This window comes from Poecilia mexicana, unplaced genomic scaffold (genome assembly GCF_051168715.1).
Source record: "Poecilia mexicana isolate PSO_F unplaced genomic scaffold, ASM5116871v1 scaffold_5, whole genome shotgun sequence".
In the NCBI taxonomy this organism is placed as follows: Eukaryota; Metazoa; Chordata; class Actinopteri; order Cyprinodontiformes; family Poeciliidae; genus Poecilia; species Poecilia mexicana.
Window position 1 is genome coordinate 1,890,850 of NW_028263374.1, and position 14,241 is coordinate 1,905,090.

General features: G+C 42.8%; 1 protein-coding gene across 1 annotated transcript in view; it reads left to right on the plus strand.

Annotated features, from left to right (window-relative positions):
• The window catches only part of wnt4 (wingless-type MMTV integration site family, member 4), a 30,346-nt gene extending 22,833 nt beyond the window's left edge, over window positions 1-7,513 (plus strand). Inside the window, exons 2-6 of the mRNA XM_015012070.2 lie at window positions 748-829; window positions 2,582-2,735; window positions 2,968-3,099; window positions 3,275-3,417; window positions 4,193-7,513. Coding sequence (XP_014867556.1) covers window positions 748-829; window positions 2,582-2,735; window positions 2,968-3,099; window positions 3,275-3,417; window positions 4,193-4,663 — 982 coding nt within the window. The 3' untranslated portion in view covers window positions 4,664-7,513. The remainder of the gene's footprint in view (window positions 1-747; window positions 830-2,581; window positions 2,736-2,967; window positions 3,100-3,274; window positions 3,418-4,192) is intronic.
• The last annotated feature ends 6,728 nt before the right edge of the window (window positions 7,514-14,241 follow it).

Here is a 14,241-nt window from a genome sequence, read left to right on the forward strand (position 1 = left end):
CAGCATATCTGACCTGTCTGGCCTGGAGGTGCTGTGTGTGATAAGCCACTTTACTTCCTCTCAAGCAGACATCCATCCAAAACATTCCCATATCAGCACAAAAGCTAGCCTTGTCTTCTAGACCGAGATCCCAGTGGTTTGTTCCTGGAATCCGTCTCCACTCCCCCGGATTGGGAGCCGCTGCTCCAGCTGAGGCCCTGCTGAGGCCCTGCCTCTCCACAACGCCTCTGTTTCCTCTTTGAGACGTTGGAATTTCTCAAGCTGTTTGTGTTCCTTCTTCTGCATCTATCACTACTGCCCTCTTTTCTGCTTTGTTCAGCATCACAGCATCCGGTTGGTTAGACATCACCTTTTTATCAGTCTGATTCTTAGTGGTTTCATTCTCCATCACTCTCGGTGGAATCTCCCACTTTGACCAGGGAACCTCCAGTCAAAGTGGGAAATATATATTTGATATACATTTGGTGATATATATCAAATATACCATTTGATATATATCACCAGTAGTTCCAGCTGCTGAGATCAGATTGTTCTGGCGCATAATGGGCTCGACACACAAAAGGCAACGTCACTCCTTCTCCATACCCTCCTAGGAGAGGCTTTTAGGTCAAAATAGTTGATTCAATTAATCTGCATTAAGCTTTCCAGAATAACTGCATTTGTTAATAGGTTACCGTTGACAGTCTTACAGAAACAGAACTTCAAAAAGTGCTGATGAGATTTCATCTTGCTGTGCTCTTTCGTCAGGTATCTCGCCAAGCTGTCATCAGTGGGGAGCATCAGGGACGAGGAGACGTGCGAAAGGTTACGAGGCCTTATCCAAAGACAGGTACACTCAGTGGAAGGACTGACAGTAATCCCAAGAGAAGGGTTTCAGAGTTACATGCAGAATTCACTGGGACTCACCTTGTGCAAGGGAAAAAAAGTCTTAGCTGAGTTACAGCAGTAAGTTTTGAGATTTAGGAAAAAACATGTTCTAATTCAGGGTAATGTTGTCAAATAGAGTTGCCCAGATCAAGATGTTTGTTGCTACAGAAGAGTTAAGAAAAACTGGGTATCAGCGAATACCAAGTCCAAGTCCAGTACCTCATCAAAGCTATTCAAAATAAAGTCAGGTACAGGTACATAAAAAGCATTTTTTTTTCTATATATAACCAATATGTATGCATTTATTACACAAAGAGTGAAATAGTGTCTCAGAAAATTTTAATATTTTAAAAAAGTTAAACATTGGAAACTGGTTGCGACACTCCCTAATGCTGCATCCAAGCATATTCATAGAAAGCTGAGCAGTAGGAAAAAGTTTAGTAGGAAAAGGTGCAACAGGGACAACCGCAGCCACTTCGTAACATTAAGAGCCACTACACACACGACTCCTACACACAAATGTCGCACGCCTTGAGTCATAGCACTTCTGAACCAGAGGTAACGGCCAAAGTGTCTCACCTGGGTTAAGTAGAAAAAGAACTGGACTGTTGCTCAGTGGTCCAAAGTACTATTTTTAGATGCGTTTCATTTTGACATTAAGGTTCCAGAACTTGGAGGAAGAGTGGAGAGACATAGAATCCATGTTACTTGAAGCCCAGAGTGAGGTTTCAACAGTCAGTGATGATTTAGGGTCACATCATCCATTTTCTATATGCCCTAAATCATAGTAGAACATAGGAACCCGTTCGGTTTGGGGCTAGCTCCAGTGGTTAATGCATAAGAAGCAAAGTATACTGTGAACAAGTGGCCAGTCCATCACAGGGCCTGTTATAACAGGATGAGCAGAATATTATTATGTTTAAGCTTCTTCATGCCTTTTGGTACCACCTAACTCTCCAGTCAAACCAGCTCATTAACAGTCTGACTCGAGATAGATACAGTCTTCAAAGAAGTTACACCTCGCCCCTGCTGATGACATTTTATTAAGACTTTATAGGTCAAAGTGCTAGGCTAACATTAGCAAGTTACTGTTTTGCTATGACTTGTTGATAACTGAGCTTGAAACATTTCAAGCTCAGTTATCAACAGTTTTGTAAGGTTCTTGTTCATTTATTTCAAAAAGGAACAATGCACTTTACATAATATGCCAGAGTTAGCCATAAAGGCTAGTTTTCATCTGCATCAATATAAATTCAATATATTACAATGCAATACGGACATCTTACAAAGCTTCTTCCAAAAAAGAGAATAATAACAATATAATAAAAAGCTTTTTTATCTAAAAGGAGCATATTGCAAAGTAAAAAAAATACATCTATCACAAAAGTTCAATGCTAGACAAACAACATATATATAAAAAAACAAACAAAAAACAACACAAATAAGGTCCCAGTTAAGTTTGCGCAGAGCAGTCTTTAAAAACAACTTGATTTCCTGCTTCACAAAGTTATCACTTGCTTGAAAGTCTTAAAATTTGAAGATCATTTCATACCTATGGTTCTTTATGCGCTCAGGGCTGCAGGGGAACGGGTGACTAAACTTCAAACTGTTCCCACTTTCTTTTTTCCACACCTCAAACGACAGTGGTAAGGAGTCAGTTCAAACAGTTAGGTCATGTTTTGACCATAACATGTCCGCTGTGCTTGTGCTTCAGGTGCAGATCTGTAAGCGCAGTGTGGAGGTGATGGATGCGGTCCGCCGTGGAGCACAGTTGGCCATAGACGAGTGTCAGTTCCAGTTTCGCAACCGTCGATGGAACTGTTCCACTCTGGAAACCATGCCTGTGTTTGGCAAAGTAGTGACCCAAGGTAGGGTTGTACACAACAGCAAGTCCTGAAGGAACACCACTAACAGCATCAGTCAGCGCTTTTATGCTCTAATCACTCACAATCCTCATGTATTATAGGTCAAAAGTAGGAACTACTTTGCATTTGGCTTCATTCTTATCCTAAGTGTGTTCCCTGTTTAGGCTGCACCATTCAGAGCAAGAAGCTCTTTTCATTTATATAAAATGTGTCTGTGTTTTCCTATGTGTGTTAGGCACCCGTGAGGCAGCTTTTGTGTATGCCATCTCAGCAGCCAGTGTGGCATTTGCGGTCACAAGGGCCTGCAGCAGCGGAGAGCTGGAAAAATGTGGCTGTGACCACAACGTGCATGGAGTCAGTCCAGAGGGTAGGTCTCTGCAGCACTTTCACACATGGAAAGGGAACAGAAAGGCCAACCCCATTTACTCTTGAAAAAAAGATGAAATAATGTGACATTTTAAATAACTCATTTTGACCTTATAAAGCTAACAACGTCATAACAGTAATAACCACTTCCTGTACATATTTATGCGTTTTCAAAGGTTTCCAATGGTCAGGCTGCAGTGATAACATCGCATACGGAGTGGCCTTCTCGCAGTCTTTTGTGGATGTGAGAGAGAGGGGTAAAGGCCAGTCCTCCAGCCGCGCTCTCATGAACCTGCACAACAACGAAGCTGGGAGAAAGGTAGCCCACTGCTCAGTTCTCTGTGAGAACTGAATTGATTTGTGGCTAAAATCTGCAAACAAACTTCCATTGCTTTGCTCAAATTTAATTTCAATTGCCATCGAGACTCAGGATTGTTGAGCTAATTGAGTTTTAGATGATCAGATTAAAAGGTGTGGTTTTATGTCTAGTTCACTTCCTGTTTAGTTATAGTTAGTACCAAGTCCACAGGAAGTAACAAGTCAATAGAAACTTTTCTGCGAACAAAAAAATCCTCAAAGTTTCAAAACAACCTTCCACTTGAGGAAAAATGGGGTTGGTTGAGTTAACATTCATTTAAGTCCGACTATAATCTCGAATTTCAGTCGAGATTAAAGGGTTCTTAAATTTAGAATTTAAGAACCCTTAAATTCTAAATTAAAGGGTTCCAGTCAACCCTTTAGACTGGAGTCTAAAGGGTTGCAGACCCTTTAGATTCCAGTCCTAAAGGGTCTGCAACAATTAGATGCCTCTGTGCTGTAACACACCCAATTCAAGTAATTTCATGATTAGGACACAGGCACTGGAGGACTGGAGTTGTCCATCCCCGTTTGGGGACATTTTTAGGACAGTCAAGTCCTTCTTAATTTGAGAAAAGCCCAAATGCCAGGTCCAAGTTTGTTGGTTCGTTCCTTGCTACCGTCTGTCATCTCCATCATTACGTTTTAGCAAGATGATCAGTCTGTTAGTGATTATAATGCTACACTTGTTGGGTGTCGGTGTTCAGAGAATGAGAGTGGTTGTGATATCTCTCCAGGCCATCTTGTCCCACATGCGAGTGGAATGCAAATGCCATGGTGTGTCAGGTTCCTGTGAGGTGAAGACCTGCTGGAAAGCCATGCCACCATTCCGCAAGGTTGGCAACATCATCAAGGAGAAATTCGACGGCGCCACAGAGGTGGAGCAGCGCAAGGTGGGATCTACCAAAGTCCTGGTGCCTCGCAATTCCCAGTTCAAACCTCACACGGATGAAGATCTGGTCTACCTGGAGCCCAGTCCGGATTTCTGTGACCATGATCCACGTACGCCGGGTATGTTGGGCACAGTGGGACGCCAGTGTAACAGAACGTCCAAGGCCATCGACGGCTGTGAGCTGATGTGCTGCGGCCGAGGCTTCCAGACCCAGGAAGTGGAGGTGGTGGACAGGTGTAGTTGTAAGTTCCACTGGTGCTGTTATGTGAAATGCAAACAGTGCCGCAAAATGGTGGAGATTCACACTTGCCGGTGATGCAATCTGCAGAGAGGGCCACGTTGATGGACGGAAAGCTAATATCCTATACGGCTCCTCAGTGACGGTCCAGAGGGAGCAAGGAGCTCTATGAAACTCCCCCTTCTTCTGCTTTAAAACCATCCCACCCTCCTAAAACAACAATGGGCAATGACTCTTTCAGGTCAACCATCATCACGCAAAAATATCCTGCTGTAGTAATGGTTACTTCCAGTAACAGAGTCAGATTTTTTTTAAAAAGAACATCCATTCTCTTCCTGTCTCCCTCATGCTCACATTTGGTTTGTCACTGATGCCTTTATTTTTATATTCTCTAACTTATTTGTTGAGACTGAGGAGATTGACAGATGGTGGACACACAGAAGGAGACAAGTTGGGACAAGAAGTGACAAATTTGGAACTGTGACTGAACAGTTGAGGGTGGAGGTGGGGTTGGGATCAGAAGGAGGGTTGCCTGCCCGCTGTGCTTGATGATGTTGCTGCTGCTTCCAGGACTCATTTGGAGAGCTGGATGTGAAAAAAGGGAGTCGGCGAGTCTGTCAGAGGACGCACCCGCACAACACAGAGAAACACAAACCTTCTGTGGATCTTCTGTGGGTTCCTCAGTGTGCATCAGTCCCTAACTGGCCACTGAAATACCCTGACGTTGACACGCCCACTGGGTTCTTCCTCCAATGAGGATGATGAATATAATGATGATAATGGAGAGGAAAAAGCCACTTTCGTCTCCTTCTGGTTTGTTTCATAGCACTTGCAGGTGATGGGTATCGAACAAATCTAACATACATACATACACAGTAGGGGTGTAGCAAGAGGTCATGCCAAGAAATCTTGCAACGTTAAAACACTATAATGTTTCTGGCCTGAGTAAAGTGTATCATCTAGTAAGATTAGTGTCAGTTTATAAGATAGGTTTCTGCATATGAAGATGAGAGCTTAAGGACAGAACATCTGTACCTATGGCTTCGTTTCCATTAGAAATGTGCACAAACATTGATATTCTTCTAATGATGAAAAACATAGTTGTAAGAAAACACTTATTTCCAGCAAGTGGGAAATGCAATTAAAATCACACGAGTGAGTCTGCTCACACAATAAGTGATTCAAAATTAAGGTGGTGACGGATGTACACACTGATAAGAAATATATTCATAATTCAGCCATCAGAGGAGACGTCTTATTCAGGCGGAGCGACAAACCCCTTATACGTGGGAGCTTCTACATCAGCTGTGTTTTGCGAAATTGTAGTTGGCGATTTTATAGAATAGGTCTGGATTCAACTTGTTTGAATGCCAAAATCAACTTTTAATGAACTGTGTGATGCTTTGAGAGCTCTGGTGGAGCGAGCTGTGCACTGGCTAAAAATACGAACTGCTGAATGTAAACTGGAATGATCCGAACAATACAAAAAAAGTGTTTCTTTTACAGTTTTGTGAAATGCACAGATTTGGATACAACCAAAAAAAATCCCTCATTTTGGTGCAAACACTTTTCATTGACAAACATGAGGGTTTTTTTATTGGTTTGTTTTCTTTAATTTACTTTCATAATCCCAGTTGTGTTCAATTTTATGGTTAATGGAAACTGAGCTACTTGTCTGAGACTCTTATTTTGAAGTAAGAAAAGAAATGCTTCTTAAGTTGCCTCATTTTGTTAGCAGATTTAAAAACAAAGACTTGTAACGAGGCTGGCCCAGAGCTTTGAAAAAAGCATTGAAGAAAGCATTTTATTAGTATCTATTTAGATATAAGAAAGAGATGAAAGTTGGCATCTGCTTTGTAGAGACCCGTAAGCGTCAAACCAAAGTTGGGTTCACACAGCCCAATGTCGTAAGAAAATCTCTGGCTGTGAACCTGAGTAAGTGCTCTCTGGCCATTAAGCAGGACAGATGGACCAAATGGTGATTTAGCACTTGCACTACCAAAGACCAAGTAGTGTCAGAAACACTCTGGGAAAATTGTGCAGCATGGCTGCTACTCCAACCAACATCTGATTCTTGTCCTCTTTTGCACAAGCATTAGAGCTACAACCGTCTCCTTTCGCTCTCCCTCTTTTCCGAGTCTGACTTCAATAATAAAGTCAATAAAACCCACAACTTGGCCTGATGGAACTGCCATAAAAGAGTGGGGATTCCAAGTTTTTCCTAAAAATGAGCTAACATCTTGCCTCATTCTTGAAATGTAGTCCATTGTTCTGACCCGGCCGTCTTGCTACACCCCTAATGCACAGTAAACGACACCACAGAACAACACCTGCATCCAGCCACGACTGTCCAGGACACCTGAAAGTTTCTGTCTAAACATTTACCAGAATAGATTTGTAATGACTTGCTATTATTCCTGAATATCCTTTTGTGTTCTTTCGGAGTGATGTTGACGTTAGTTGCCATCTGTCAGATTGTTAAGTTTGCTTCATACAAACATGAGTAACATGCATGTACCAGCCAACTCTCCAAAGACAAACACACACACATTCACACCCAAAGGGGTCATCCAGAGGGCATGTTCCAAGCATGACTGAAGCACTTTCTCTCCAAGCGCACATAGAACCCTCGGCACACAGAAACAAGCATTCAAATAGATATTCACTTACCTTCTGTACATGTATTGCACTCACTCACATACACACACACAACACACACACATAAAGTTATCAATGCCACTGTCAGGACTTCCTGTACCACCACCATAAAGCCAAGCTTCCCTATAACGTGTTTATATCATAGAGATAAACTGTCATTCTGTAAAGACACTGAAGAAGACCATACTGCCTATGAATGTATGCTGATAATGAAATATGTTTTTAAGTTCAGTGTTGTCATTTTTTTAATAAAACAAAGATTATATGGTGTTTGTGTTTCTAGGTAAGTGTGTGTATGAATGATAAATATTAAATATTAAAGAGAAAAAGTGGGAAACCGTGAGAAACATGGGAGATTGCATTTCACCACAAGACAAACACACACACGTATAGTATGTCTTCCTACCTTCACAAGGACTTTGCATCAACTTCCATTCATTTTGTGTTCATTTCTACAGCTTAACCCCAACCCCAACCCAAAAACAGCACTTCTTCTTATGGGACCCTAGCTTTGGGCCCCATAAGGAGCAGTGGGTCCCCACAATGTAGTATGTGTTAGGAAAATGGTCCTTACAATGTATGAAAAACAAGGACACACACACACACACATACACACTGCTGACAGACATTCACATATTTCAATAAAATCGTCCATTTCCCATGTCTTCAGCTGTATTATTATGTGACCACAGTTTGCTTTGTGCAGCATTTTGAGTGTGTGTGTGTGTGTGTGTGTGTGTGGGGGGGGGGGGGGTGTGTGTGCTTCATTACACCCCGAGGTCTTTCCCTGCACCCTGTGACACCTATAAACATTATTTATGTGCCGTATACAGTATCAGCACAGACAGTATATCAATAGGAGATGGATGTGTTTTCTGCGGCACTGGGACTGCGGCTGTCTAGGTTTGGGAAGAACCGAACTGCCCTCTTGGGTTTCAGAGACCACTTGTCTGAGGCAGAGCGGGGGGCGAAGAGGGGAGAGCAGAACACCAGGCTAGATCACGGATTACAGTGAAATGCGGACCACATGGCACAAACTTTGTTCCTCTTTCTGTCCTATTAATATCATACTGCCCCCCAGCTCTCTCCACTCTGGCCTTCTTGTTCTTTCTCTTTCAATATCTTTGACTTACAGTGGTTCCAGTTGGATTCCTCGTCTGCAGAGAGTGCAACTCCAGCCATTTGTGGTTTTGGGATGGCTGGGATCTGTCCTTCATTAAACCGCTGCCATGGCCTGGGTGCAGTGGGTGGTGGGGAGCCGCTCTGATTGGGAATGTCTGCTGGCTTATGTGTCCGTACGTTCCCTCTGAGAGACGTGCAGGCGTACAGTCAGTCAGGGAATTCTCATGTGGATTGTGGTTTGCGCCTGAGACAAGAGACTGGCAGTCAGGCTCTGCTGCTGTGTGTCTATGTGTGAGTTAATAAAGTGCAATATGTAATATAACAAATGGTTGTGGTTTTTCAAAACTGCTCAAATGTTCCATCGTGTCGTTTTGGTGTGACATATCAAGAAACACAGCACTGTCCCTCCCCTACCTGTTACTGTTACTGTTCAGTGCGGTAGATGAAAAATGCACTTCTCTCTCCCACGTCAGACTTGTGGGAACCCTGTTCCCACAAGTCTGAACTGGAAGTGATCCATGCCATCTTGATAGGCAAATGCAGCACAAAGCTGATCCATGGCTTTGAGACCAACAAAAAGAAAATACCTGGGCAGTGTTCACTAATGTGCAAGAGAAAGATATTTCAACAAAATCATTGCTTTCGGCATTGACCCATATGAGACAGAAAATGGAAACATGTCAGACGATGTGGACAAGCTGCCTCTGATCTCCTACTGTGACAGTTCACTTAGTGGACACGAAGAGTCTGTACACCATGGAGGAGCTTCACACCTGAAATCCATGGACACATGGAATCGGTGCTCCAAAGGCCAAAGAACATATGAACTCTTCATGTGAATGACAAAGTTCTGATGACTGTCAGATTAAGTACATGTGGTAACATACATGTCTAGCTATATGTCTATCTTAGCTTGCAGATAAAAGATACATTAGCTAAGCTAATTTTGCTTGTTCAGTACTAAGTACTCCAGTAAATATTACTGATATTTATCTTAGTATTGCACAGAGGTGAGTACAGTACTCAAGAATTATAATTGAGTAATAGCCATAATGTACTTAAATTGTTTATAAGTTAGATAGGAATAAGGCACGAGCTAGTTCTAATCTTGTGATTTGTTTATTGTTGTCATAGCAACTGCCTACCAAGATGGCTGTCAGTTACAAAGTTCCCGGAAGTGTGACGTCACATGAGAAATATGTATTCCACTGAAATATTCTTTGTTACAAAACTGATGGAGCTTCATTAGAAAACCATTAATGATGTGACTCGTTCACATTTCTGTTGTTCCAGGTCTAAAAACATGCAGGACAGATGAATGGGTGAATCTCAGGTCCTTCCAGGTGTATTTGCGCATTGTTAAAAATGGATTGATGCCTCCTGAATATCAGCAACTAAATTATTTAATTGAATTAAAATTATTTTATTTTAATTCAACTAAAAAAAATAAATGTGATAGGAATATCAATAATTCTGAGTCTAACTGTACAGAGTCCCTCCAGAATGTTCCGGGTCCCAGTGGGATGTACATGTGACCAGAGGCTCAATCCTCACAGTCTTCTTAAAGCTGAGCTACCTTAAACGATCAAATATTATCAAACACATGTTTTCATCGTGCATTGTATTTTCTGTGCTTTTTCACCAGTGAATAAAGTTATAAGATGTAAGTGGGCAAAGATGTCATCTCATTAAAATCAGGACACTAGGACGTTCATCTTGAAACTGATTTCACTTCACGTGTCTGCTTGATACTCCAGTTTGCAGACTTCCCAGGGCCGTCTGTGTGTCTGGGCTGGTGTGTGTAGTGAGTCTGCAGGGTTAGCCGTGTGGGTTGCCTGGATATTAATGCCAGTCACCCAGAGAACCCAGGAGAAGGCCGACTTTAGCTCAGAGCCTGGCCCTCCCAGCGCTCTCCCAAACTCCCAGATTTCTCCAGCATACTTCTCATATTAAAAGAAAACAAGTTACACAAATGAGACAGATGGTTCTTGTTTGTGATGACAGTTGCGATTCTCTCTTAGCCCCCCCCACCACACACACACATACACACACCTTACCTTCTACTCCCTCTCACCTCTTGTGTTTTCACTGTTTTTTGCTCCGTTGTGTAAGACATCCTCTCACATTGAAGCTTTTTTTCTTGTAATAAATCACATTCGTAGGCCTACGACTTAAGCTTCTGTGCATTTAGTTACTTTGCACATACAAAGTTTATTATGTTATGTTTATGTTTAATAAAGCACGGTGAAGACCCGGCAGCTCTGTGTGCTCACAGATCTGCAGCAAACACCTTTTACAAGGTAAGAAGATTAATGTTCATCTACTTCATAGGATGGAATAAAACATTGGATTATGGCAAAGGTACATGTTTATTCATTATTAGGGATGGAGGAAATGCCCTACCATCATGTGCGAGAAAACTGGTTAGCATCCAGACTTTGGAACGTTTTTAATTCTGCTCTGATGTAAGGAGAAACTCTGTTTACGACATAGTGGAAGAAATCATGTGGTGCATATTCAGGCAAAGTCAGCAATTTGATTAAATCAACAAGCATGTCAGAAGGAAGAAGATCTGGATTGGTTTCTAAGCCTAGTTTATAAACGCTGCCGTGGATGAGACCCGACGAGGTGAGCTGCTGCTACAGACAAATTAGCTTGACTTGAACTAGTAAAAGTTGTGGTATTGCTGGCAAGAACGACTTTCATGTTTGTCTCTCCTCTGCTGAATGGGATGCACATGATGAAAATTGCTCAATAATTGGAAGCGTGGACAACATAGACTGAACAGCTTCCTCCACTTCCTCTACTGCCGCAGTTAAAACTACAGGCAAACTACAAGTCCAAACAGCGCAGAAAGTTATCGTCTTCACTCACGACTTCTTCTGTGCCCTGATTGGCCCGGTCGAATTTCTACTGGCGAAACAATGAGAGAAATTCCAGACAGAGCAATGAAGGGAGATGAGAACTGAGCCAGACTGCGCAGGAAGGGAATGGCCAAGCTACTCTGACAGATGAATAGAGCAGAGGTTCCCAAACTGTGGGGCGCGCCCCCTAGTGGGGGCGCCGTGTCATTGCAGGGGGGGCGCGGGAAGCCGTCTGGATGAAAAACAAACAAACAAGAACACTGTATGCGCTGGGTTTTTACCTTAGAATGGCCAACTCTCTGTTATTCCTATGTCAATTTGATACAGTAGAGGCTTCCACACTTCCCATATTTGTGTCCTCTGTCACTTTTATCAGCAGTTAAAACTGTTTAATCCGTTGTTAACATGTTGTAACCTGTTTTTCCGAGCTGCCTTTAACGCAACATGAGCGCTACGACGCTCGCGCTGGGTTTACACCTGTGAAGGAGACCTGCTGCTGCTGTGCGGAGCTACGTAGGTTTGTGTTAGAATCACGGCAGCAAACCAGCAAAACGCAAAGAACTTTTCACAGTTTTTCCCTCCAAACTAACCGACTGAGTTGAGTAAAGCTGTTGGATGCAGGTAATGTTAGCTAAAAGATGACTAGCTAACATCAATACAGAACCTTAAGGTTAACAAGGTACCTTGTAGGCTACCGATGTTGGTGTCTATTTTCAGCTACATTTTGCCCCCCAAAAAGTCGATGCCCCCTGTCACACATGTCGTTTCAACCAGACAGCCATTTGTAATCCATAGGGGGGGCGCAGAAAATGTTTGGAAACCACTGGGGGGGCGCAGAAGAAAAAGTTTGGGAACCACTGGAATAGAGAAACAACTGGATCCAGTAGAGCTTCTTGTAAAGTGCCTGCAGAGGTTGTAAAGGTGAAATGAACCCAACTCCCAAGCACAGAACCACCATGACACCAGTGTTTTAGTGCTTGTTCACCTCTCAGCCGTTACCTTGTTAAACATTAAAAGCTTTTTGTTATGGTGATAAAAACAACACAATCCACAGTAAAATAAACGAGATCTAAAAGCTCCGGCAGCATTTTTTTTAACACTGCCAACTGCAGTGCGTCCCACAACTATTACATTACCACTAAATGCTGTTCCCAACAACTGTATCTGTGCAGCTTTAGAGCATTTCTGATACAGCTGAATTCCAAACACTCATTTGATGCCTTTCAGACAACAGTTTATACAAGCGTGGACAGATCAGATAAGAATGGATCGGGGAGAGGGAAGGAGGGAGGATTTAGGTGAAGAGAAAGTGACAACTCCTCTCACCCACACACTCAACCCCAGATGGTAGATCATGCTGCTGATGGGGGCTTTGGCTGCCGTAGTTGCGGTTCTGCATGCTGGTATGGAGGAGAACGATGCGCTTCCCTCTCCACAGACGCATGCTTTCTGTGCAAGCATGCATCTGTCAGCAACTGAGCTGCCAGAAACTTTCCCTTAGCACCTGGACCAGGCTGAGGTTAGACCATGTGTGTGTGTTACATGTATCGGTGAGGCAACAGCAACCTTCCGTATCAAAATAAATGTTCCAGCGACCGACTTTAACCTGGTGGGATGGCCACCTGGCTGCCAGGTATGTTCTCCAATCACAGAGCCCAATTACTGATCTGAATACGTCAGAAAGCTTTTTCTTGGTCATGGATCTTACAGAGGGTGTCTTATGTGCCAGACCAGCAAAAAGTAGCTCATAAATGTGAGATGGGAGGAAAATGTTTTATAAAATTAAAGAGTAGATTCCATGATGGACTGGTAATCTGTCCAGGATGAATCCTGCTTTTCGCCTGTTGACCGCTGCAGATGGGCACCAGCACCCACTGAGGATAAACATGTAAGAAAATGGATAGATGGATGGAAATATAAGATTTATATTTAGCTCTCCCTCTGTTTGGAGCTATTGGTCTCAACGACTTGCCTCAGATTCATTTGGTTTTATGTCTAGACTTTGAGTTTCTCTAACAGGTAGTCTTCCAGAATTGCTTTGAATTTAGCTCCATCCATCATCCGATCAATTTTGATCAGCTTCTCTGTTCCTGCTGATCCACAGGATCACCACAGGATGATGCTGGGACCTCCATGCATCATTATAGGGATGGTATGTTAAGACTGCACACAACGTCCATGTAGAGCGTACCGACTGCCTGCACTTCTCATGACAAATTTCTTAATTTCCCACAATCTGAATGGACACCAGCAAGTTTGATGAGCCAGTTGGGTGCCTAGCCCCGTTTCTTGTCCACCTGGGCAGCCAACACACAAATGCTGCACATCCTTGCAACTGTTTGCAGCAACTCTCCACATTAAAATAAGATAATTCCTTATTACTCCCAGCTTGGTGTTGTATTCAAAACAGTTAAAGTGAATGCCGTTTCCCACTGAGAATGATGTGAAGATTGACCTTTGTACAGAGGCGTCTGGTGGACATCTGATTTAGGTCTGCTTTTAGCATGAGTGAAGTTCATCTGAACATGTGGGGGCTTTGAAGGATTGTGTGCTCAAGTTAAGGCTTCCCCAGATACTCAGATGTACTTCACTCTGCATCAATCCCCATGCATTCGAGGTGAACTCAATGCAGACTCAAAGGTAAAATTTTAAGTCTTGTAACGGTAAAGGTCCCTGCATACTCAGCCGTACATCCTGGCGTACTCAAAGCAAAAGTCGATTTTTATGATGCCGTATGTGTACTTGTTGTACAGTAAGCTGCTTGGCAGAAAACAGTGTTCACGTTGTCATGAGAGATGTAGGTAATCGGTTCACCTGACAATGAAATCTCAACCATCCATAGACAGCGTGGGTGAGGAAGCCCGCACCGCTGACAGGTCAGAGAGGACGGCGCTTCACATAATGCCACTTTATTCCTAAACTGTTAATGAAAGGTGAGGTTAAAAAAAAAACAAAGGCCCCAGTTAAACCTCCAATCCACTAGAAGAGTTAACATCTTCTTGAAAACCACAT